The 26,962-nt window shown below is 39.6% G+C and overlaps 1 protein-coding gene across 3 annotated transcripts; it reads right to left on the bottom strand.

Moving 5' to 3' along the window:
- Nucleotides 1–845: 845 nt before the first annotated feature.
- On the bottom strand, nucleotides 846–25,984 carry ECI2 (enoyl-CoA delta isomerase 2). 3 transcript variants are annotated; one of them, XM_054644901.2, is made up of 12 exons: nucleotides 25,830–25,973; nucleotides 16,489–16,544; nucleotides 15,810–15,997; nucleotides 11,748–11,910; nucleotides 10,382–10,480; nucleotides 8,485–8,676; nucleotides 7,601–7,670; nucleotides 6,134–6,236; nucleotides 4,428–4,548; nucleotides 3,223–3,312; nucleotides 2,213–2,356; nucleotides 846–1,393 (listed from the first exon to the last, which is right to left on the bottom strand). In XM_054644901.2, the coding sequence occupies exons 4-12, from the start codon at nucleotides 11,868–11,870 to the stop codon at nucleotides 1,238–1,240; spliced, it is 1,098 nt and encodes a 365-aa protein (XP_054500876.1). In that variant the 5' UTR covers nucleotides 11,871–11,910; nucleotides 15,810–15,997; nucleotides 16,489–16,544; nucleotides 25,830–25,973; the 3' UTR covers nucleotides 846–1,237. The 3 variants fall into 3 exon arrangements, with proteins under 3 accessions (XP_054500876.1, XP_054500885.1, XP_054500865.1); XM_054644910.2 differs by lacking the exon at nucleotides 16,489–16,544 and having other exon boundaries at nucleotides 25,830–25,955; XM_054644890.2 differs by lacking the exons at nucleotides 15,810–15,997; nucleotides 16,489–16,544 and having other exon boundaries at nucleotides 25,830–25,984.
- Between the last annotated feature and the right edge of the window lie 978 nt (nucleotides 25,985–26,962).

Here is a 26,962-nt window from a genome sequence, read left to right as displayed (position 1 = left end):
TCTTGCTTCTGGTATTCATGTGGTCCATCTGATCATTTACCTGTGATTCTATACAAACACAGGCAGATAGTAGGTGTGTGTATCACTGTGCCAAGCAGGGCCCGAATCATATTGTACATTGCACCCCCAATTAGGAAAATGGGCACCATGCAACAGTAATGCCTTGGAAGGGAACATTCAGGAACACATACATAATTCTCACAATCTAATTATAATAGATATAATTAATAAGTGACTGTATTTCAGAAGAAATTATCCCAAGTTGCTGGTTTGTTGTATGGAGTAAATAGAAATTAAGAGGTTCATCAAACTTCATTGTTCTTAATACCAGACACCTATAAAATGTGTATAAATTACTAAAGATGCTAATTTCAAACAAACATTTTGTGAACCTTAAAGGTATGAACTTTCTAAGTGATCTGAGACACTGATTTAACTTTTCCAAAAGTTAACCAAAACCACACAGGAGTTCTATTCCCTAGAAGTAATGTTGATTTATTCTTTTTCTTATGGTTTATCTCCCATTGCTGTAAGAGGTATGCTGGCATCTACTGATCAAGGCATCCCTGTTTCTGCTGTTTCATCCAGCAACAAGTTATCACAGGCTGCATTTTCCCATGAGGAAAGCAAACACATCACACTTTTCCAGAGAAAAGGAGTCATATGAAGCAATTAATGGAAAAATACATAGAGGATTAGACCCACAAAGCTCAAAACAAACAGCTTTTGAGTTGAATGTGAAGTCAAGTGAATTTCTGTAAGATTATTACATTAACAGGGCTCCCAGGAACTACTTGCCCTCTCACTCAGGATGTTTCACAGAAAGAATAAGAATCACCACAATGGTAATTAAATATTTCTATTTATTTTTTCATTAATACAGTATTTCCTTTGCCCCAGACAAATAAAAAGAATCATTCATAAGATATTTATTGAAGAGCTATTAAAACAGAGTGCTATAGAATCTCTTGCTTCCTTTAGAAGACAACCTGCTTTAGTATTATTCAGAAACATCACTGATGCCTACAGAATAATGAACATTTTCCCCAACCTAAACATCCATAATGGATCCAAGGCACATAACAGTGTATTAATTTTGGGAACCAGGTTTGACCTAGTACTCAGAACAGATATACCACATGAAAAGGTATAAGAATTACTGTTTGAAGAGGAAGTTTATCAATGATGAGGGCAGATTAGGCTACTGCCAGATGGTGAATTACTCTACTGGTGAAGGTCAGAGTTTTGATTTCTTCTGGAAGAAGCTGACAATAGCATTTACACATTCATCAGACAACCACCTCTCTGTCAGCACTTCACACTCTCTGCTATTGACTGCATGGAGCTTCTCCTTTTCCATACTTCGTAACAGCTGCTTGGACACTGCCAAGGACTGGAGGAGAAAGAGAGGAACATTAGGAAGGTAAGTTTTCTTTTTATACTTTAATGCTTCAGAAAATACAAAACCCACACTGGAATCCTAACCCAAATGCATTAACATCAGATCTCCTAGCTTTTAGTCAACCTTTTTGCTGGAAATATTTGCTGTTTTTAATTCCCCAGACTGCTAATAAGGTGGAGAAGGCTCATGGGAAGCAAACCAGCAGTTTGCTCATAAGTGCTCATAATCAGGGTAGATGGGCAAAAGAAACAAAACCCACTGAACTGTCTGCAGTGCCAAATGCCACTCACATTACCAGCAGCTGGCATAGCTATCTCCTCCTGTCCAAGGAAACACAAGACCACCGTGACTTCAGTAGTCTTGGAAATCCTAAACTAGGGAGCAGAAACACTGTGTTCAGCAAAAATTAAAGCCACTCAGTGTCTCATCTTGAGTACCCAGGGTGCACACTCTATAATAATACTGCAGAACCAGTGGTAAGATTCTTAAATATAAAATATTGCCAAAATAAAAACCTAAAAGAAGCCACCTAAGGCACTCACAGAGGCACTGCACAGGTGGATTAATCAGTTAATTTTTAAAACTTTTCAGCCACTGCATCTCTGTGGACAGTGCAGTGTCTTAGATGCAGAGTAGAAGAGAAGGATCTGATTCCCAGCAGCAGAGAGACCAATCTGTGCTTCAAGGAAAATATATTGAGCCTCATTATTTCAATTAAGGATGAAGTGAAACCAAGCGACAGGATAGGTTTGGCAGAAGAATTGTGAATGCTACAGGCTTACAAGGTGGAGAAAAATGAAAAATACTGACATTTTTGGGGAGGCTTGCAAAAGCTTCTAATCTGGCCCAAACTTCCTTCTGAAAACTGCTGTCAGGGAAGACTTCAGTCACAAGTCCCTGGGCACAGGCTTCTGCTGCAGTCAGCTTTTTATTGAAAAGCAACATCTCACTTGCCTATAAAAAACAAAAAAGCGTGATTCAACAAGACACAAGACTTGAGTTATCTGACAGAGAAGCTGCATGCTTCCACATCACATTCATTTTACTTTCTTGCTTGTTAATATCTGCCCTCTGAAAAGAACACAGAATAGATGGTGATGATTATTATTGTAATTATTAAGGAACCTCCAGATACTGTCTACTTCAAAGGCCCTGCTTGAGCAGGGTACTCAGTCCCATCATTCAGGCCATAAAGAAAAGGTTAAGCAAGTTTCATACCCCAGAATCAACCCTTGGGCTTAATCACTAGGGACTGGCCTACAGCTTCTACTGTTCACTAGGACTGTGCATGTCTTTTTGAGCAGAGCTCCAGGCTGCAATCTGAAATTACCTCATCATAAATGTGTTTGTTCACTTTTGCAGTGATTCCAAAATTTCTAGAACATGTACTGGCAGGCTGTGTCTCACTGAACAGACTATTCTTGGTACTTGGATGTCTATGAAGCACTTGCTCTGCTCTTTATAGATTTAAACCCTGCTCAAAAAAATACTAATTACTCAAAATACTAATACTCAAAATTATATTAATGCATGAAATATAAGATAAGTATTTAAAACTACCCAGATTTTTTCTGTTGGATATCAAAAGAAGCAAAAAGGATTTATGCTGCTCTGAGGAAAAAAAAGGATTCTGCTGTCTCTTGATTTTTCAGGTTTTTTCCTTTTTATTTTTTTTTCTTTTTACTATAAATTAGTTTCCTTATTTCTAAAATAGATAGAGAAATTAAGACTATGGACAGAAGACTACACTTGCTGTCACAATCAGAGGTTACCAACACACAAAGGTCAGATGATCCCACAGGCTGTGCAGACATTCTTACCTTGGCTAAGCCCATAATTTTTGGAAACAGGTAAGAGGAACATCCTTCTGGGCTCTGCCCAAGTTGACTAAATGGGCTGTGAAATGTAGCCTGGAAAAAAAAAGAGAAGAAAATAAAGGAAACCTTAGATCAAAGCATGGAATTGAAATACTAAGACTTCATTTTAATTTAAAATCTTCTACTGAGACAGAGTTCACCAAACACAGCTGAACTATTGCCATAATAGCCTTCAAATACCATCTGGTAATATTGCTTCATCCTCTCAGTGCACCCCACAGCCAACTTTGTGTAACTCCATTTCCACATCCAACAACCCTATTGATGAAGCTACATTAATTCAATACAGCACTTAGAGAAACTAATGTGTAGGTGCAAAATCTTTACAGAAAGGATGTTCATGCACATTTGTCTTAAATGTTATTAAATACATATTCCAAATAATTTATGAGGCAAAAGCATTTTTGCCTTTCTGAAGCCAAGTTTATTCTTCTCCTGAAAAATTCTAGTCACTGAATCTTTTTTCACCAAATGTTAAGCAAATCTAAAAAAAGCCTGTGCCAGAAATGCAGCAAGGAGTCATACAAAATAATACCATAATTGCAAGTCAGAGCTGAACAGTGAACAATCTGTTAGAACAGAGAACAATCAACTTTGAGAAGGCTTCAATAAACTTGAAGGTAATAGGAAAACTGTCATGAAAGATAATCTAAGTGAAAGGCTAGGTTAGATCCTATAGAAATCCTCCAAAAACTGTTAACAAGTGTTCAAGCAAAAGCTGTCCCAGAGCTGGTAGGAAGGTACTAGCAGACTCTAAATATTAATGAGCTTGCCATGGACTTTAAACACAAATATACAGAAAGTGAAAACTATGTCAGATAATAAGTATGCAACTAATATAATCATACAGAGATTTAGAAAAAAATACAAGGCAAAAATAAGATGCATTTATCAATGATTCTACATACAAGTAAAAGGAAGTTCAAGTATGAACTTCAAGCCATTCAAGAAATTCCATGGTTGTTAATCAGTGGCTGATGCACCCCTGTGTTGGTTATTAATACAGGTAGGTGTTCCTTGATGTGATATACAAAGCCTTTAGACTTTTTGGAAGAGTTCTTTTCTTTCAAATTACCCCAAATCAAATAGTATTTAATACAGAAAGAGGCTTTAAGACTGTCTTGGGATAGGACATCCAAGGCACTTACCCTGTCAGAAGCGTAGACAAGGTCACACAAACCAAGGACTGTTACACAGATTCCAATAGCTGGGCCATTTACCACTGCAATCAGTGGTTTAGGAAAATCAATAAAATGACCCACAAAGTCTCTAGAGAGAAGGTAAAACAGAAGATGCAAGATGTAAGAGACACACCTCAAGTGTTTTTCATCCAATATAAACAAATTGCAAAACAGGTGATTAGACACTGCATTACAAAACCCATGAGCTAGACAGAAACTATGTAATGTATGGGTTTTGAGCCTTTCAGAAATTATTTCTGACAAAATAAGAACTATTTGAAACAGCTGCATTTCCTTAGCAACTAAGAATCAAACATGTACATGTCAGCAGAGTACAACTTTTCTATGTGATCAAGTTATGGAAGTGTTTTCCTCTTCAGCTACAGTTGGTGAATACAGCACACTGACAAGAGCCCTCTGCCTATGCATCCATCCCAACTCCACCCATGGGACAGCAATTCCCTTCACAGACTCTGTTCTGCAGTGAAGCCCCAACAGGCACCACACTGTGATGCTACCTCAACACAGAATTCCCTAGAGCTCTTCTGCACACGTCTGAGAAACAGCATTTTGTTTCATCTGACAGCTGCTTCTCCATCCAAGAGGTGCAAAATGCATTCTCAAAATAAAACATTTTCCAAAAGAGAACAATGTTGTAAGAACTCCATTTCTCTGGCTTCTCTGTGCATTGGTTGTAGTGAACACTGTGCCTGTGTAATAGTAACTTCTCACAAGAGCAAGGTTAAAGACCATAAAGCTCACAAGACCCTGCATTGTGCTGAACACCCTACAAAACACCACAGGCTGGAACACTAGCCAAGTACCACTGAGTAACATCTTCACAACAGGCTCACACTTCATCATAAGCACTTTGAGGGGCAACTGTGATCCACAGACAGCTCACCTAAGTAAAAGCTGCAAAACTAAGTACTTTACTTGCAGTACATCTTAAAACATAAACCAAAACTGCTGATTTTCTGTGTATTTTAGCTTTTTCACCAATATATAGACTTGTTTATATATATAGGCACTTGTTTCCAAGTGCCTAAGGAAACAATCCAATTTGCAAGCATCTCTCAGATGCAATTATCACATACAGAAGTAAGGGAATACAAAATCTGCTTTAAGTAAGGGAAAAAAAGAAGCAGACCCTTATGTGAGATGATATCCCAGATCTACTCAGCCTTAGAAAATAAATTCATTTAACAGGTAAATTAAAACTTAAAGGCAGAACCGAGATCCCAGAATTACTGGGCAATTTTGAACAAGCTCATTACACCTGTCTCTGTTCAAAGAAGTCTGTCAGAGAAGGTATTTTGGCATTTCCTGGAAGCGTAGACACTGCTGGATATCAAAAACTCCACAATTTTTTCACATACAGTTAAAACAATCTTTTTGTCATTATACCTGTATGTACTTTGGGGACTAAACAAAGAAATCAAGTCTTTAGCATCACTGCACTTAAAAGGACTTCTAATAATAATCTATTTATTTCATACAATTAATACCACTTCCTCCCACAGGATCTTTGTGTTTATGCACATGGTGAGCCCATGGACACAGTCACCTAAGTAGATTAATCTGGGTCTCTGCTGTTGTTTTCTCACAATGTCTGCAAATAATATTTTTCCCATTACAGTAACTTATGTACATATGAAACTGAGATGTTCTACTTGAGTAATACTGCTCCATCTTTTGCCATCTTCTCCATTTCACCAGGCTGGACATTAGTGAAATTATTCAGATCATTTCCACTACTGTAGTAGTCTCCATTTCCTGCAGAGAACATATAGGAGTAAATGTACCAATGGTTTCTGAGTAGGAAAGAGAAGAGCTTTGATTTATCTCATTTACAAAAGAATTTCATCCTGAGTGTCTAATAGCATTAAGTAATTATAAGGATTTTCTCAAAATATACACAATAACTTAAAGGACATCTAGGGCTTATATATATGCTTTGACTGTCAATTTGTTGAAAAAAACAATCAGTAAAAGCCAAAGAATGCTAGCTGTGAAATATTTGATGGGGAAAATTAATTTTCTTTTTTTTTTTCTGTAACTATCAGATGGAAAAAATATTTTATTTCTTTCCCTGCACACTTCCTTAGGGTGTTTTTCTGTCAATTTGCAACCATTCAAACAATTAGATGAGAGAAACATTTTTTTAAACAGGGCAATGGAAATGTAAGTTTATGCACCTCCCTTCACCCACCTTCAAACTGATGAAGAAATCAAAAGGAGACAGAATAACCTATTTAGTATATGGTAGAGTTTCAGATTTTTATGATCTATTTAGAAAAAGGCACAGCAATCTAAGCATAAGACTGACAGCACTGCACTGAAATCACTGTATTGGAAGATGGATTCTTCAGTAAGAAACAGATAAGCTGGTATTCAATGCATAAGTCAATTTGAGGCACCACCAAAAAAGCAAGAAGCATTTAAAAGCTGACTACTGCATGACTCAATTGCCTAAATCACCCTATGTTCCATGAGGACATTCACAGGATGAGACCTACTTTACACTGCAGTGCTCTTATTCACTGTGTGAAAAGGAACAGAAAGGTTTTACAGAGGTGTTTGCTGTTGACTCACAGCTATATAATGTGTTAGACTTTCCAGCTTCAGTTGTGTCAATTGTCTTTCTTATCTTGTAAGGGCTGAGGTGCACAGTCTGTGCTACAGAAAGGAAATCCAGCATCCTGGGAATGGGAACCAGGTGTTGGTAAAGCAGACAGTGGAGAAGAATTTGCAAGCAATTACCTCAGAGTAAACAGGGTCAAGCCCAAATTCACCTTGAAGTCACACTACTTAGCTACCAGCCAAAACTTGAGCTTTGGCTAATTTCCTAAAAAGACACTTTTCTGCAATGAGGATGGGCCAGATAGGCAGCAACTCAAAAGTAATGAAACCTTTAGGAGTATTCCATATCCATCTTCTCAGGTGAGAAAGATGTTTTGATGTAACAGCAAGCTTGCTTGAGAATTTAAAACACCAGCTTAAAGAAAATTTGCCAAAACACTTCGGAAAACCTTTGGTTGTTAACAGAGGAAAGGATTTCCTCACTTAGTTTTACCTTAGCCTAAACACAGGTAGGTATTTCATGTCAGTACTATACCTTGGTATAACATAAAACATACCAGTTATAACTGCTATGGTAGAATCATTTTTTCCAGCTTCTTCAAGTGCTTTGATAATTTCTCTGTACATCTGCATAAAAGGAAAATCAACAAAGTACAAATGTGATGCTGCAAAAGAACCTAAAAATGAGATTGACATTGACAACAAGGAACTCAAGAGACAGATTAGCTATCATCCTTTTAACTGCTGAAAAATTTGTCATGCACAGAAAGTTTGGTATTACACATGAAGTACTTCAGACCATAAAGACACGCGCTTGCAATACTGAAAACTTAAAGTGCAAATCTAAAGGACAAAATAAAGTCCTTTGGAAAAACAAGCACTGATGTGAAACAGCTAATTTCAATACAGCAGTTTAAGTGGACAAAATAACATACTAAAGAATCAGCAGCAGTGGGGTGAAGACCCTGCTCTTGTATTTCTGCAGTTGTGAACCAGGATGATTGTGATGCTTTCAACAGGATGGACTTACTCATGAAGATAACTGTGGGAAACAGAAGATCACCTACACATATGTGCAGCAGTACTGAACCAAAGGCTGCACAAATGCTTTGTTATAGTCAACATGGTAGTCAAATCTTGCATCCAAAACACAGGCCAGTCTTCCTGCAGTTTGCTATTTTAATTTACTCTAGACCATAATCCTATACTAAGTTTGAAAGAAATCAAAAGACACAGAAAAGCCTAATCTGTAAAATTTTAGCTGAATGATTTCATTTTGTACTGGATATTTATTCCTTAGGTTGTTGTTGGATCCCTCACAAAGGTCAGACCACCATGCTTCAGTCAGTTCTGTTGAACCCGTAGTGAGGATCCTGTAAAGATTAAAGTAGCTTTTTCAGAAAGAACAAAATCATTAATCCTCGCAAGTTCATTTCTTTACCTGATGGTTGATGGCATTTTTCCTATCAGGTCGGTTAAACATTATCTTTGTGATATTGTTTTTGGTAGTAACTATTAATGTTTCATAGCCATCGTGTCTGCCCTCTTCTGGAGAAGCCTCTTTCTTCTCACGAGCAGATTCTGCAGAGACCAGACTTGAGACAAGTTCAGCATACTTCTGTCTGGCATCATCCTGCAACAAAAGACAAGAAATTTAAAAACAAGGTAGGAAAAAAAGAAAAAAAAAGAAAAAATACTTTAAAAAGTAAGAAGAAAATAACACACACAAGACTATGAAAAGGGACAATTGAAATCAGTTACAGTACTAATAAAATGGGTACCTGGGTGGAGGGAGAGGGGAAGGTGACTGCTTCAGGCAAAAGAATATTAAAATCTTCATTATAATATATTCCAGTTAGGGGGGAGAGGAGGGGAAAATATTGTATTTGAGCACTGCAGAACATGCTTTAAGTCACCTTAAAGGCAGCAGCAATAGATTCACAGAATGAAAAGTGCATAGATGCCGGGATGATGACATTTACTTTGCTGGAAGAGTGCTCCCACCCATGATTAAGATTCCAGAGAGACCTTTGTCATATTCCCAGCATTTACACATTTCTATGGATCCTTTGTTTCTGCTTTCCAGCCAGACAGTCCTCCAACAAAAGTTTTTATTTTAGAATATGTGTTGCTGAAAATAAGATCACTGAAATGGATCTTATGGCATTTTAAAATTGCTTGAAGATAATAATTTTCATTTAGCACTAACATGACACACAGAAGCCTAAAGAATCCTGTCTCCCTATTTCTAAAGTAAGCAGTAATTTAGAAGAATTTTAAGTACTTGGTTGTTACAACTTATTGGCTTGAAAGGATAACATACTTTGAACAGTTCTATAGTCCATAATGAGTAGCACATTAAATTGTGTATCCACTCTCCACTCTAACTTGAGGAGCCAATTCTTTTCCTTAAGTATTTCTTGACTACTCATAAAAGCTGCAGGGCCATCTCAAAAATAACCCTAAAAACCCCAAACTAAACAAAATATCAAAATGCACCCCAAAAAACCCAAAGCAGAACAATATCTTATATACATGAGATTATGCAACCATATTTTCTTTAAAAAAAAAAAAAGAAAAATACAAAACCCCTCCTCTATATTAAAGAATCTTTTTGACTGAGCTCAGCAACTACTACTGAGCAGCAGGCCTAATGAAACACTGACACAGATGATTTGAAAAGCTTGTTTCCTTCATTTAATAGCAGCTGAGGAAACCATGGCAGCTCTATGCAGTCAGACTTACTAAAGCCTGCATGAAAAAGGAATGCTTATGTATCTATTGCATCTTTATTCTTCCTGCTTGCTTCACTTGACTTCTCTAAAGGTTATGAAAGATACTAAAAATATCAAGATATATTGAGAAAGAAAGAATGAAGAGAGGTTCTCAATATACCAATTTTTTCTAGTCTTTTAGTCAACAGCATAAGAGACTGAATTTTTAAAATGGCAAAGTTATAAATATGCTGAATTCAGAGATTTGTGTTTTGTTGTAAGAAGTGAGAAGCTCAATCCATCTTTCTTAAAGGGAAGAGCAGAATGCACCATAATACAAAAACCACTATTCTCATTGGAAGTCACCACCTAAGATCTCTTACACAGTTACAAGCTGGCAGTAATAATGTAGAATGAGACTTACACACTAAAAATAAAATCTCCAAACACTGAAGCAGGGAAGTGATAGAGGAATACAGTATGAAACATTTTGATGGCTGAAGTAGAGATGCTCAACTAGCATGTAATATTTTTAGTCATCAGCTACTCACTTAAAGACCAGGCACTTCAAGACCAGGCAGAGTAATCTACAAAGTATCTAAGTGAAATTATGGGTTTTGTCACCTGAGACAAATTGCCAAGAGAGTTCCATGCATCCCATTTGGCTTTCTTGACAAAGTCCAGCATACCTGGTTTTGGAGCATTGCAGGGACCTTCAGTAGCCTGAAAAAGAGAGAGAAACAGACTTATTTAAACCTTTGATTAAAGTTCAGATGATTTGGTAGAAAATCTGATGTCTGTTCTGAATGCCTATCTGATCAGGACACAGAATTGAACTCTCAGAGAGAAGGAATACGGGTCGGACAATTTTCTGACAGTTCACACACTGTGAGATTTTCAGTGTCTGCTATTTCTAATATTGTACTGGGCTTCCAGAAGCACCTAGCCAATATGAGAGGCTGGTTTCCAAAACCCCCATGCATGTCAAGTTCTCCTGCCGCAAAAACCATGAAAATTTTATACTTATAAAAGAACGTTTAAAACTTGTTACCTGTGTGAAGAGACCTTTTCATAGGAACTATTAATTTGGATCTTACTTCAAAGTTTACCCTGCTATGAGCAAGGGCATTGGAGTAGCTGAACTGCAAGAGTCTGAGCTATCCTGAAGTATTCTATGATCCCTTTTCCTGAAGAAAAATAAACTACTGGAAAGAAATATTTCAAGTGTGAGACAGGAAAAAGAGGGAAAGAGGAAAGGCATGGAAAGGAAGACATTTATGAGCTCTCTATTATTAAACAATAAAGCTGTCTTTAAGGTTTTTTAAATGACTTACTGATTGTCTTCCTCAACATAAAAAGCCACAGCCTGTACTGACCCTGCAGTCAGTCCTGATCCACAAATACTTCACGAAATACCAATACAAGCCCTGCTATGGGCATAAAGTTATTTCTTCAAAGGTCTCCGTTCATGCTGTGGTAAAGAATAACCTTCACTTGAACTGTGGAGGAACAGTTCCTTGATTTAAAAATAAACAAACAAAAAGCCCCAAACAAAACCTACAATGACCATACTAAAAAAAAGAGGAAAAAGCTCCAGAAATCAACTTTCAAATGTCAACACCATTATATTATAGGCCCAGATGACTGTAGATACAAGAAATTTAAGAGGAGGCATTCAGCCTACTCTTTTTTTTTCCTAGGCATAAGCCATTTTCCAAAGCTGAATCAATATTGCTATATGGAAGGCATCACACAATGGATGTAATTTTGCTCTATTTCTTTGAATAAAGGTTCTACTGAAAGCAAGAAAAAACATGTTTGGTTTCCCTCAGAATTTAGGTTTTAAGGAACACAGTTTGAGCACATAAAATGAGGAGCCTGTTAACACACAATACATTTGAACAGCCAGTATTTGAAATAAATTTTACAGGCCCATCCCCTCAGGTTATAAATGCTCCTTACCAAACAAAATAAGTCAAGTCATGCCTACCTGTTTAAACAGGGCATAGAGTTTCAACTTCATTTCATTCCCAGGATCCTTTTTCAAAAGCTTCAGCTGTTCTTGAGCCTTCTGGAAGTCCTTCTGGCTGACCTGCATGGTGGCTGCAGTCATGTGCAGGTGAATCACTGGAACACGAACAGCTTGTGTTGGCCTGGGAGTAAGTGGGGGAAAAAAAAATCCCATTACTTCATTTTTGTGCAAGACTAGAGGAGAAACAAATACACTGCTTTTTAAGACATTTAAAGTAAATGTGAAACATTACATACAACACTAATCAATAAGAAGAAGAAACTAACAAGAAGAACCATTAAAAGTCACAAGAAAGTTGCTTTAGAAGTTTGCTTTTGCTGTGATATAATTAACCTTTGGAAATTTTTAATTTTTATTAATTATTTAAATCTCATTCCCTTGTACTCAGCACCTTGAATAATGCATTCAGTTCTGGGCTCTTCAATACAAGGTAGACATTTTGGTGCTGGAATGTGTCCAAAGAAGGGAACAAAGGTGGCGAGGGGTCTGGGGCACAAACCCTGTGAGGAACAACTGAGGGAGCTGGGGTTTTTTAGTTTGGAGGAAAGGATGCTCAGAGGGACCTTGTTACTCTCTACAACTGCCTGAAAGGAGGCTGTAGCTGGGTGGGGGTCAATATCTTCTCACAAGTGACAACTGACAGGATGAGAGGGAACAGCTTCAAGCTGCACCAATGGAAGCTTAGATCGGCAAAGAAAATCCTCCTAATATCCAGACAGGTGGTCAGGCATTGGAAGAGGCTGCCCAGGGAAGTGGTGGAGCCACCATGCCAGGAGGTATTTAAAAGATGTGTCTATGTGGCATCTGGTGACATGGTTTAGGGGTGGACTTAGCAGTACTGGGTTGATGGTTGGATTTGATGATCTCCAAGGCCCTTTCCAGCCTAAATGGTTCTATGATTAGCAGCTTTATACATCCATTAATTAAGATGAGTATGCAGCCTGGCTGCTCCTTCGTGATCTTTTCAAGTGTGTATGCTTCTAGCTAGAAACACTTAAATTTGAAAGTCTGTTCTCCTTTCAAGGCAGTACAAGTGAAGACTAATTTCAATATGTACTTTGGAAAAGGACTGTAAGTAAAACAGCTTGTAGACACTTGAGAAAAAGAAAGGTAGTTAAAATATTCTGGGAGAACAACTTCCCACCAGAAAAAGGCAGTTCCATCAAAACCTCCCCCAAAAGTAGCAAACCTAACCCAATTCTATAATATTTTGTAAAAGCAGGTTTACTCCAGTAAAGTTTGGACTCAAAAGCCAACTTTCAAATGTCAACACCATTACATTATAGGCCCAGATGACTGTAGATACAAGAAATTTAAGAGGAAGCATTCATCCTACTTCTTTTTTCCCTAGGCATTTTGATTTATTTCAAGAGGGCAAAAGCATGTTGTCACAGCTTTTTGTTTTTGTAAAATTGCAATATACATTAAGCATTTTGACTATTTTAAAAATGCTTGCAGTTTATGTATGAACCTTTCTTCTTTATTCTAGTAAAAAAATACTTTTTTTTTTTTATAAAAATAAAATACAACTTTCCCTATTCTAACTTACAGACACACCTGTCATGTTGGAACGTCATATATGATAGATTTTGTAATCAGTCTCATTTAAAAATTAATGAGTATCTTAAATGGAGACTGACAGAATGCTTAATCAATTTAATGTCAATATTTCAGTTACAGGACAATCATTTAAAAATCACAGAAATACTGCCTTTTTATACACACCTAATGAGAATTTAAAAGATGTTCTACTGCCTACCTCAAAAATGTCCTCATTGCTCTAATTTTCTAAAGAAAATTTATTTTCTGCTGAAAGCCTAGAAGTTGCGGGCAGGAAGTGTGAAGAATGTGAACTGTTCTCCATTAATTTTATTTCTCTTTAATTTTATGCAGCTATATGATGTCTTATAAAAATATTTGTAAGACCTACTGTTTTTATGTCCTATTACCCAAAGCCCTTCTTTGTTCATAAAGTCAAAGTTCTGATATTTTGGAGATACCAAGTTTGAATGACAGACACAGAAAGAATATTTTTTGTTATACACAGAATTTCTTTCAAAGTGAAAGGATTTCAAAATTTGCTTCAAAACCTTATGCCAGTAACAAGAAACCTATCTGAACAATACAAAATGGAACAGGCTATCAGAAAAGGCTGCAAGAACAGAAAGTCACGTTAATTAAGCTGATCAGCTGTAAGCCTTTATTAAGATAACAGTGCACCCAGACAAACACAGGGTAAACAACTCTCACTGTAACCAACATTCAAACTGGTGTGTTCAGAAAACCCTGTCAGAGTTTAACAAGTTCATCCCTTAAATAGCCAGGAGGTTACTCAGCCAACTTGGGGACTCTGTTTCCAGCATCAAAAAAATACCCTCAACAGGAAAAAGTGCACCTAAATGGATACAGATACAAGATTTCTAATACTGCATCTCTTTCATTAGTCTGTCCTGGAGTGCCAGAATATGACACTTTCAGTTCTTACTCCCAAATGTGTTTTTAAAGTCACATTAACAGGAAGAAGAAATGAGAGTGCTGGAAGAGTAGTTTGTTTTGGTTTGGCTTTTTTTTTTCCTCCAGTTTTGCTATCCATCTTTGGAATTACTGGAATGCTACTGTCCCCGAGATGATCTGTGTATCTGCTACAAATTTTCTTGTCAGTCTAGGAAATGACTGAGGTAGATCCTGTGTTTAAAAATGGAGATTTGGGTTTACACCATGTTTGACAATCTGGATTTCACTCCAGTCTGGCTACAGTCAGTGTCATAAAAAGGCTTTAAGAATCTCCTTTATATTCAATTTGATAATGATCATAAATTAACAAAAGTTGAGCAGCTAGGGAGAAGAGGATGCCATAGCAGCTGGTCTAAAGGTATGAACACACATATTTATGTTTAAGGCTGGTTTGGTTTGAGTTTCTTTGCATTTAGCAGGTCACAGTTACTTACTCCTTATTAAGGATGCAAAGTAGAGAAGTTAGATGAAAAGAAAACAATTAGGAGAATCAAAAAAGTTTGGCTGGGGAAAAGTTGAATGATTTTTCAGTAAGACCAGGCTCAGAGGAACTTTGCTGTTTGGTCATATTCACTTTTTGCTTCTTAGTTAAATATTTGGGTTAATTTTACATTGGTAAAATTGTTATCTATCCGCTTCAAATACTTCATGGTTCATTCTTCTTTTCCTCCTTACCTACTGATTTGTAATAGGAAATTGTGCAACCTAGGTGTTTAATGAAGTCTGTTTATAAGAAAAGACCTTTTATCTTTCATTCTTCCTTGCTGCTTGTAGCTCAGATCTCTGCAGGACCATTGATGATTCACCCCATTCCTTCTGCCTTCTGATCTCTACAGACATTTCCTACACATCACAGATGCTCATCAATTCTCAACACACTAAGCTAAGCTGATTACTATGATTTCTCTATTAAAATAACAACAAAGGATGAAAACACAAAGGAAAAATTAATTTATCTCACAATTAATTCATCTTGGGCAGGACTTAATTCTTCAGAGGCACACACAAACAGCAGTAAGAAAGCCCCTCAATCCCAATTAGATCACACAGAGTGAAGAGACGACTCGACACCTCTCAGCAGGCACAGCAGCACTGCCACCTCTGGCACTGCACAGTGGTGCCATGCCACAGTCCCAAGGACAGAGGAACAGAAGAGGCTGCTGCAGGACAGTGTGCAACAGCTTGCTCTCTCCATCTGCTGCTCCCTTGCTGTGACACTGAGTCCTTCCTAGTCACTCACTGGGCAAATTCATGCCCCACTTCAGCAGCCACACAAGACTTTGTGGAAACCATGCAAGGCAGGCACATAGCCTGGAACCTGACATACAGGCTTTTAATCCAAGCAGAAAAAGAAGCCTAGGAAAGGCAACCAAAAAGCCCCTCTGTATTTCTCTTTCTCATCTACTCACTGCAACAAAGTGAAATCATTTCCTTCGCAAAGTTTCCTGTTTATTGCCCTGCACCAAGTGCCTAGTTAGTTGCCACTGCCCCACTGCTACAAATTACCTTCACTGTAGGCAGCCACAGAAGAGTGGTGAGGGCTGGGCAACCTCCCCCAGCTGGGTAAAAAGCCAGCTCCCACCAGAGAGACAGAAGCAAGATGAGTCACAACTTGGCAGCGCAGTCAGAGTCCATGACAAACGCCTGTGCTCTCCTGCAAGACCAGTCACTGGGGACTTCGCAGGTTGTACACTCTGAAAAAAGAAATAAATCCTGGGCATCACTGTCTGAACCTGAAACATGCAGGTTGACAACCATTCCGTATTTATTCCCTTGGTTCAGACATCTCTTTGCTGCCATTCAGTCATTCAGGATACCTTGGAGGCTCCTCATTCATCCTATTCACTCTACCTGTTCACTTAAATGTCCCTTATCGCAATAAACATTCAAATGTCTCTTAAATTTAGGACTGCAATTACACTGAAAGTAATTTCTCACTGTTTATATTATTCACAAAAAGACTGCAAAGCCTGTCAAAGGCAGGCCTCTCACTTCTGTGTAGTTCTGTCCCTTGCATAAGGACTTTAGAAGAGTTAAAAATGCCAACTTTTTGTAAAATACTGACTGCTCACTTTCAAATTTTTAAAGCAATACAGCACTCTCCTCAAAGATTAAATAGAAGTCAAAAGATCTCTTTGCACAGGAAATATCAGACACACTCAGCAAAAGAAAGGGAGCGATATACCTGAAATCTATCTTCCATTTACTTAGTACAAGTTTCCTTTTAAACATTAGTAGATCCTGGGGAAATAAAGCACATAGAAAAGCAGTTAAAAATCCTATTAGGATTAAAAGCAGCGGGTGGTGCTAGATACACATTGGGTTTAAAACTCCTGGCAGTAATGGAAAATACTCATTTTACATTATCTTAAGTAGCTTTAGGGAGACAAGCAAGAAAAAGAACAGGAAGTGGTGTTAGTAGCAAGAAGCACATTAAACTGTCACTTGGATGAATCCTGCAACATCTTTTGTCCATTATGTATAAAACTTCAGACCATGTGTACAACATCCCTTCTTTGCCATGATCTCAAGGTGCTGTAATTTTTTCCATTGTTCTTTCCACACTTTCCTCATGCAGAACAGTGAAGGGCATGGCAACCACCCCTTGCCATTTCCCACACACAGTTTTGCAGCATCACAAAGCAGCATTATTTCTGCTCATGTTCTTTCCATCTCAAGAGAAAATTACATGAAATACTGGTTTGCTGGTGCTGTTTGAAGAGTTATATGGGTATTTTTGTTCTTTTAGTTATGACACAAAGCAATCAATTCCCACAAACCTCATGGTGCTCAGTGTTTGGTTATAACCTAAAACAAGCTTCTGATTGCATGCCTCTCCTGAATCCCTGCAAAGAAGAGACAGCACACGCTTCCCAGCCCAACCCACACCTGATTTGCAGGTGCCAGCCAGACCTCCAATTTTTATACAAGGTTCAGGTGCCTAAAACCTATCCTAAGAGCTTCACCTACCCCAGCACCAGCAAGTGCTGCTCTTACAGACTGCTGTGAAGTCACACAGGAGGAGAGTAACCAAATCAGACCTCCTTGCTCCCTGTCCTGCTGTGGGGACATGTCCATCCATAGCGAGGAACCACACGTGCTCCCTGCCAAGGTCACTGGGGCAGTCCTTGCCTGCTGGTGCCTGGACAGTACCACTCCAACCAGCTTCAGGCTTCATTCCCCTTCTTTCAGTAGCACTTCTCTCACTTTGATCCTCCCTTAAAATTTTCCTGATTTTTCTCCCTGGAGGGCAAAAGGGATCTGGAGATGGAATAGCAACTTTGGATCATTAGTTCAGCTACATCAGGGAGCACAGGAGCAGAGCTGGTGCAAAAGCTTGTCACCACTGGCAATTGTAGCAACTGCTAGGAAATGAGGAGTGTAAGGAAGGGGAATAGAAACCTGTATTTAAACTGTAACCATGAGAAAGTGAGTGAACCATCTGAAAATAATGATTTAAGTCTGACCTGACACACCAACTTCTCTCATTCCCCCACCAAGTCTTCATATCAGAATCTCTAACAAGATTTTAAAAAACAAAGTTTAATTACCAAATAATCATGACAATGAGCAAAGCATTAGCAGTACCACGCTTCCTTGGTAACCAGGAAAATATTTATCATTTTCCATATTCACTTGCAGCATTTTCTGCATGCAGTAAATTTAAGGTTGTACTTCACTTTATTTTGCTGACAAGAGGAAGCTATTGTCTATGCTGTTAACATAAAAATTATTAGAAAATTTTAATCTGCAGGTTCCCCAAGTTATCATTCATCATGCCATTGATTATATTCTACTGAAACCAAACAGATAATAATGTAACATTAAGGACTCATAAATTTTTTACATAGCCCAAGCATTTATACAGCAATATAAGAGCTTTTCCTATACTGCTTAAAGTGAGAGGGCTCATTTCTGCCATATCTCCCCAGTCACTCTCTCCCTACAAGCTACCTACACCTGAGCTGGGAAAAAGAAGAGGCACCTGAAAATGCTAAAGCAAAATGAGCATCCTGTGGCATGTTTGGAACACTCATTGCTCCTTTACTGTTGGAAAAATAAAAGAGAACTATGGAGAGTGTAGATGGTGTATCTACAGATAAATTCTGGATAGTTTCTTCTGGCTGTAGAAGAAAGGTAAACCTTTCTTTCTTTATGCCATCTTATTACAGGCTGTTCCCAAAGAAATTCATATCAACTATACACACTTCTCACCATATACTCTTTTCAGATTGTTTTTTTCTTTTCTTGCTATTGAATTACTTTATCATGTGTGCCTACCAAATCAACAATGCCTGCTGCTGCTGTTAGACTTTCAGCTGCAAAGCACTCTTCCTTTAAGCTGTATATGCAGATTTTCCTTCAAACAGGAAAATGTTAAATGTATAATTTATAAAAGTATAATGTTAAAAGAAACCTCAGCTTAACAATTTTTACACTAATAAAGGCAAATTGCTTCAGGCTTTTATTTTTAGGTCTGTCCATTCAAGTTTCTTCTCTTATACTGGGAAATGTGGAGTGAACACTAGGAGAAGGGAGGTCATGAGCAAGTGGCTGCATGGTACTCCATCTGGGGTTAAACCACAATAGTCCTTTTTGATGCCCAGTGTGGGGCACAAAGGGTTGAGATAACAACAGATCTGACCACGGCACATTAGAACAAATTTGTTAAAAGCATTTAATAAATTAGCTTAATAGCTGCTGGTTACAATGCTTAGAGTTACATTTGCTCAGAGTTCTTGCACGTGTGCTCACAGTCCCTGTTCCATCCATGGGGTCTTATCAGCATCAAAGTTATTCTCTAGACATCAATGTATTTGGTTCATTTGGGGAAATACCTAGTTTTATTAACCATGGCAACAATATGAAGGAGTTGATGACTCAGTAGACAGAACTCCAGCCTTCCTAAAAAATCCCCAAGACGTATCCCTTCCTGTTCCACCAGCATAATCCCTGGAAGTACCCCACTATACTTCAGCATGGAGTAACTAAAATTTATTGCTATTAGGCAATAAGAATGTTTCTAATGTTCTCATATTTCCAATGTATCTTAATAGTAGAAAACATCAGTTCAAATACTCTATAAACAATTTACTTACTGCTACTTTAACAAACAGAAAGAAATGAAAGCCAAATTATTTTCCCCTTTACATTAGAATGTTTCAAGCGTTGTTCTAAGAACAAGTTTAGTGTATAAATCCTCATCAGCTTTTACTATTTTACACTCCTACACTGTTTTGACATATAAAAACTAGATGATAATTATGTGTCTGTTGGCAAATTGAAGTGCTGAATCACTGTTGTTTAGTGCAAGTGGCTCAGCTGTGCTTGATAGTTTCTTTTTCAACATTAAAGAACAGCTAAGAATGAAGGCTCTAGATTACCATTCACTGAGATATGAAGTGATCTGATCTTTGTGCTCTACACACACACAGTTTTGTTTTGTTTTATTTATGCCCTCATCACAGCTGCTTGGAGGGACACTAGGGTCATCTCCTGAAATCTCCATAAGAACTCTCTCTTTCCAGCAGACTTGACTGGAAATCATGAGAGAACCTCCTGTATATGCTCAGTCCATGTAAGACATCTCTAAAAGCAGGATGATTTACAGACAGAAGTACACTTTAAAGTTAAAAATAAGAATGTCAGCAGAAAAAATATAGAGCTGCAATACTAATACATGTGACATTTGCTGAGAACCACTCAGTTTATTTGCAGCATTTGGAGAGCAGCAAACTCCAATACATTCCTTACACATCATTATCCAAGGTGACTTAACAAAAAGTTATGAACAAATACTCAAAATCCATGGAGAAAGGAAAATGCCATTTTGATTTGGCTTGCAGGGTCAAATTGTGTTGGCTGTATGGAGAGCAAGAACACGTATACTTTAATATTAATGGCTTATGGTTTCTTGACAAGGATACAACCGTCAAACTGGCTTCTGCTATCATGGTAGAGTTCATGAAGAATTATTGATCTGGGGAAGAGGTGGACAACCCATATAACTTGGAAGTTCTTCCTCTGAATATAAAGGAGTTTTGTCTGGCTTTATACTAGCAATTAAGAAAATCAACACAAAACCAAACAGATTCTCTTGTTTCAGAAACAAGCTGACTATACTGACATGTTTGAAGCCGTAAGAATTTTACAAGCATGTGTATCATGGTATGAAATGACAGCATATTTGAAATTTAAAATTTGCCCTGTTTAATGCTTAGCTCACAAGGACCAAATTATTCAAGAATTGTTGGCCATTCTATAAGCTAAATTCCTCTTACACCAGACCTTATGCCAGAAAAAATATTATCAGAACACCATACCAGAAAAACAGTAGCTGCTGTGTTGGAGGGCCAAAGAATCATCAAAGAATCCATACAACACAATATTTCTAATCCTCAAAAAATAATTTTTATTCATAACTAAGAACAGAATCTCTTCTACTTAACACTGGTGAGGCCACACCTGGATTACTGCATCCAGTCCCAAGTTCCATAGTACAAGAATCATGGTCACACTGGAAAGAGACCAGAAAAGAACCACAAAGATGTAGCATCTCACATATAAAGAGAGTCCTAGAGAACTGGGATTGTTCAGGAGGCTGTGTTCCACAACAATCCATCCTCAGGATTTCCAGACATCTTGGCTTGATATTAGCTATGGACTGTGAAATCCAGCTCAACTACATACAGCTTGCTGCTCTGGATTACATTTTGTTGATTTTAACTGCTGTGTGTATTTCCATTCAAAATAGCTTAAGAGTGTGCTTACATAAGGACAGAAGTTTACCAAGACACTTTTTTGAAAAACTATCCAATCATCTCACCACTACCTTTTGTCTTTTAAGTTGTACTGGTAAAGCAGCATGAGCAGACAAGATGTAGTAACCCCTGCAATTAAAACAAGTATTTTCAGAGAAAGCTTCCCATTAAGAGATTTAGTCGTTCATTCCTTTGACTAGTTAAGCCCAATATTCAAAACACAGCAGATTAGTTTATTCCAGTGGCTATGTTTCAGAATCCTGGCCCATAAAGAGAAATTCAAGGTCCATTGGTGGTATGAAGAACCCTTCTGAAAGACTCTGAAAGTTACCTTAAAAATGCTAGGGGAAGCTGATTTTACCAGTATTTTGCAAAAACCTACTGCAAAAGTCAAATGGCACAAGGTTTCAAGAAAGGAAAGAAAATGGTTTCTTTAATATATATTAAAAAAAAAAAAATTACTACTTGAAAGGTAAGAAAAGTATGATGAGCTCTCTAAACTTCCTACTGACTTGCACCAAGACAGAAAAGACTAAGCTTAGGGGAAAAATAGGTTTAAAATCTATTAAATCTATTTTAAAATTTAAAATAGGTGTGTGTTCTGCTTGCTTTTCTGGTGGCCAGGCAAGGGTCTGTGACCTACATAACTTAGATCACAAACACCAACTGTAACTACAGACCTGATCTACCAAAAGGAAGTTTGCAAAGATAAGCATGGTTATCTTGAGCAGGAGGAGCAGAGAAGAATACCTGAGCACTACAGAATCCAGCATAAGCCGAGGAGGCTGATAAATGGAAATCTGTCACAGAAAAAGATGTTGGTTGATAGGGAATAGCAAAGAGCTGAGCAAGGCACACTAGTGCAGCCTGAAATACAGCACCAAGAGGCACAACTTCAGAGAGTCAGAAACCAAAATGCAAGAGCCTGTGTAAGACAGCGTCAGTGAGTAAAAACCACACTCCACAGGGCTTTCCTGGTGGAGAATCAAGGTCTGTGTTTTGAGGACGAGACACAACCCTTGTATGTGGACACACTTCCCATGTCAGTGAGCCAGGACGCATTCCCATTCAACTGCTAGTGAGCGGGTAAGTCAGCAGGCAGATGTTCAGGAGGATGCAGGACATCTGCTGCCTACATGGGTTGAGTTGGGTCTTGTTTCCCTCACTGAGATCAGGAGGGAAACAAGATCCAACTCACCCATATCTGGGGAAAAGTTTCAGGCATAAAAGCAACTTCTACTGCCAGCACCAGAGGTTTTGGTACACACCCCCAGGAGACTCGGGAGTGTTTGCAAACAGGGTTTTTAAGGATATAGTCTGATTTATTACTTCATAGCAACACTGCAAAAATCCAGTCTTTCTCCTTGTAAAGGGAATTGGATTAGGGATGTCAGCAGACAGTAGGAAAGAAAAGGAAAGCTGCTACAATATAGAAATAGGGCCTGGTGGGGAGAAAGTGGGTGAAGAGGCAATAGTGCCCTTTTTGCTCAGGCAGCATGAGAACGTCAGAACAAAGTTCCTAAAATTTGTATGTCCATACCCAACCACAACTATCTGAATAGGACTGACAGAAAGAACTATACATTCCCCACCAGGGATACAAGGCAGACTCTCTCTCTGAGGCCAATGAAGTCCTCATGGCCAAACCTGGAAAAAAGAAACAGAACGGAAAAGGGGACCAGAGGCACCTCCAGGATGCAGTAGCCTCAAAGAGGTTTTCCACAAGGCAAGGCTTACATGTCCTCTGGGTGTGCTGGCATCCACAGTTCTCCTCAAATGCAGGAAATTTTATTGCATGTCTGTAGCAGTGGAAAAATGTATTTACATGCTCCTCACATATTAAAAAGAACCAAATAAAAACCTGTGATGTAGGTGATACATCATTAACAGAAATCAAGAAGCTTTTTCAGAGAATGACCTGGAATACTGAACTGCTTTTAAGAAGGAGGCCCCTGAGCACAATCATTTGATGAAACAAGAAATAGTCTCAGCTGCAAGAGATCAGTTCTACCTCTGCTCTCAGTGGAGCAACTTCCTTATAAAAGCACAATTTCATGGCAAAGCAAAGCCTCTGGGCTCTAAAGACCCAGGACTTTACACCTCACTGGCTTAGTGGGAAGCAAGGCAGAAAAGAGCCATAGCTGTTGTCTGTGGGGCTGTAGGTCAGCAGTCAGAGAGAGGTAAAGGAAAAGAAAGAAGGATTATAATGTCCTGCTTTGCCATACATATATTAAAGGGTGCTTGAGACAATGACCAACAAATGCAAAAAAAACTGCACTACCAAGTAAAGGGTATGCAATTCAGGGAGCAGGATCAAAAAGCTCTCAGGCAGAAGTACAGGAAGGCTGCAGAGACTGAATAAGGACTGTTGTGCATTGTGCTGGAACACCTGAGCTCCTGCCATGTGGGTGGGCTGTAAACATCCAGATGTTTTGTCATGAGATGATAAACAGATGCCAAGAAGAGATTTGGAATGCTGCTCAAGAGACAGAGGGAAGTGAACTCCAAGTCTTAAGACTGCTGCCTCCCAAGCTGAAAACCAGATAGTGTAGTGGAGATTTACTGTGAGCAGGAAGTATTCCAGGCCCAGGGAGAGACCAACAAGGCTACAGAAGCAAGGAGAAGCCAACAGTGTAAGAGAAAATTAACTGGCTTTCAATTCACTTTACTTAAAGACCAGCATTTAATAGTGCTGCTATAAAAAAGGCTTTTCTGAGAAATAGAAGAATAGCTCATGGGAAATTGATTTTTTACAAGATCTGACCTCCTTTAAAGTTGCTGAAACACCAAGGAACACACTAGGAAGTTTGGGTGTGACTATGTTACTGTCTGGGTTTGACCAGGAGAGTGCTCATGGAGAAAGTCTCTGCACTGCTGCCAACTCCACTCCCCCAGGTTGTGCTTGGCACATACAAGTCAGATCCCTTCTAAACTACATAAAACTGGGAGATGTCCCCCAGCCACTGACAGGCATTCAGTGCTGGGATCACACTACAACTAGCCCAAAGGAAACCCCCAAAACAAGGATAGCACAGATGGAGGTTTCTCAACACCAAGCATTTGGTGCCCACTGGTCTGTCTGACCTGCCCTAAGTGCAGATAAGGCTTCACAGCAGTGGTGTTGGGGGGCCCCCACCTCAAAGATCTGAGTGCAAAGACTGTCAAATGCATACGGCCTCAGTAAGACTCTTCTGAATGCGCATTTGTGTCAGCATCCCCCCATCTCAGATGAATTTAAACTTGAAATATTATATACTGCAACAGGGCAGCACAAGAAGAGCTTGTGGAACCCACAGTTCCATGTCTGAATGTCTTGCTCGGAAAACAAACAAAACAAAATAAAGTAAGAGCAATTCTGGGTTTGCCTTTATATTTGTACAAGTCTTTCTCTTTCAGTGTTTCAAGGATGAGAGTCTTTTTTTCAAGTTTAGACTGCAAAAAATGCTTCCTAAATTCACCAGCACACCAATGTTGCCAGTGTCTTTGATAAAATTCTTCTTGCATACTGCTAAGACAGAAAATAAGGCTCGCTTTTCTGGTGCTCCAGCATTAGAAAAATTCCACTGTTTTTCTTTATTATAGCTGATTAAATACTAAAAACATGAACCCATGTTCAGGATGTATTAATAAATACTGATTTATGAACTGCTGTCTCATATAGAATCTTGTAATTTCAAATACATCTGACTCCACCAGCCTAATGATGATCAGCAGCCAGTCTTTTATGTGCTTTCCCAATTTAGAACTGCTTTCCCTCACTTTCTTTTGATTGGAAGTGGAAATTCTATGAATTGGCATACTTTGTGATTCTCACTCATATACAATCAACTTTATAAGCAACGTATACAAGCAACTTCACAGTGGAGTTTCCAATAAAAATGTATATCACACAATTCCAAGTGTAATTGCAACTCAAGCCACCCCTTCTGCTTTCCACTGCCCAGCTAACTCTGAAGGCGCACAGCTGCTGCAGTGCAACACTCCTGCACGTAGCACTTTATTTGGAAACAGCTTAAAGGCGATATGTAATAAATAAAGGCATAGAAGATACTGTGTGATTGTCTGGAAAGCCAGAACAGTCTTAGCGAGGAGCCCTAATTAGCTGGACACAAAATTAAGCTTGATTTTGTCAAGGCCAGGCTGGATGGGGGTCTGAGTAACCGGGTCCACTGGAAGGTGTCCCTGCCCCTGGCAGGAAAGTTGAATTAGATTACCTTTAAGGCCCCTTCTAACCCAAACCATTTATGGGATTATTACATGATCTATGGGACTGATAAAATAAAATACAGAAAACAAGAAAAGGCCCGAACACACACACTCTTTTAAACATTTCAGTACATGGATACCTCACCCCCAGCCTAATCAACAATTTTTCTGGTGGCGAAATATTTGCCTCAGGAAGGCATCAAACACAGGTTTCCCACTCCCACACTGTGTTCAAACACTTAAAGGTGCTTGGCACGGCCGGAGGGGTCCCCCAAGTGTAGCAGAAAGCGATTTCCCCCGTTTTTGGGATGAGAGCGGCGCCCGGCCCGGTGCAGTAACGCCGGGGCCATGCAGCCCGGTGCATGCAGCGGCACGGCGAGGGCAGGGCAGGGCAGCACGGACGGCTCTGCACGCCGAGCCTCGGCGGGTGACAGCGGGAACTGCCCAGCCCCGTCACGGCACCGACGCCCCCGTCACGGCACCAAGACTCCCGGGCCCGCCGCTGCCGCCCGCCCCGTGAGGGGCCCCGCCGGGCAGCCCCGCAGCGATCGGCACCCACCTTGTCCCGCAGGGCAGCCGCCAGCACAACCTCCGGACAAAGGTCAGGACCGCGGACGCCATAACCGGGGGAAATGAAGGCGGGAGGGGAGGAGACTGCAAACCCCGCCCCGGGTATGGATCACCGCCTCCATGGCCGCAGAGAGGGCGGCCTGAGGGCGGCCTGAAGGCGGGGCCGGGGCCGAGGCCGAGGCCGAGCTCCGCCCAGTCGTTAAAAGCGGGTGGGCCCGGCTGTGTGTGGCAGTGCTCTAAGGCTGTGCCCGGGAATCACAGAATCATTTAGGTCGGAAAAGACCTCTGAGATCACCGAGTCCAACCTATGACCGAACACCACCTTGTCAGCTAAACCATGGCACCAAGTGAACTAGATGAACTTTGTGCAGCTGAACGCCTCCAGGGATGGTGATGGCACCACCTCCCTGGACAGCCCATTCCAATGTCTTCACTTTTTCCATGAAGAAATTCTTTGTAATATCCAGCCTGAAGCTCTCCTGGTGCAGGTTGAGGCTATGTCCTCTCATTCTGTCACTGGTTGCCTGGGAGAAAAGGCTGATCCCACCTGGCTTCAACCTCCTTTCAGGCAGCTGTAGAGAGTGATGAGGTCACCCTTGAGTCTCCTCCTCTCCAGCTCCTCCTCTCTAGCTCCCAAAGTACTGATAATAAATGAAGGAGAGCAGCTTAGTGCCCCAGCTCCCTCAGTACCCTTGGATAAAATCCCATTTGATGCCTTAAACTTGTGAGTCTAAAAGTGCTTTAGGAGCTGCTCAAGACCCTAAACTCACCCACAGCAAGGGTAATAAGAAGACCAGTCAGTTCCACATGCTGCAAATTCTGCAGGGTCAGAAATGGAACCAGTCGTGGCACAAACCTGGTGGTTGGCCAAGGTCACCAGAGCAGTCAATGGAAAACAAAATGACAGGAAACTGGAACCCTTTCAGGGGGAAAAGACATAAGCTTGTCTCAGTCCCTCCAATAGCAACTTGTAGTGGCATTGCACCATTAATTACAGCCACTTGTACTAAGTTTCTACTTAGGAAGCTCCAAAAATGTTTGTGTTCTTGTTTGTATACACAAATCACCTGGCAGGCTGCTGGTTGACTTGGTGTCTGTACGTCAGTGGCACTGGCACTGTGT

The sequence above is a fragment of the Agelaius phoeniceus genome, chromosome 1 (assembly GCF_051311805.1).
Source record: "Agelaius phoeniceus isolate bAgePho1 chromosome 1, bAgePho1.hap1, whole genome shotgun sequence".
NCBI classification, from domain to species: domain Eukaryota; kingdom Metazoa; phylum Chordata; class Aves; order Passeriformes; family Icteridae; genus Agelaius; species Agelaius phoeniceus.
Note: the sequence above shows the minus strand (reverse complement) of the source record. Positions and strands in the feature narration are given on the sequence as shown.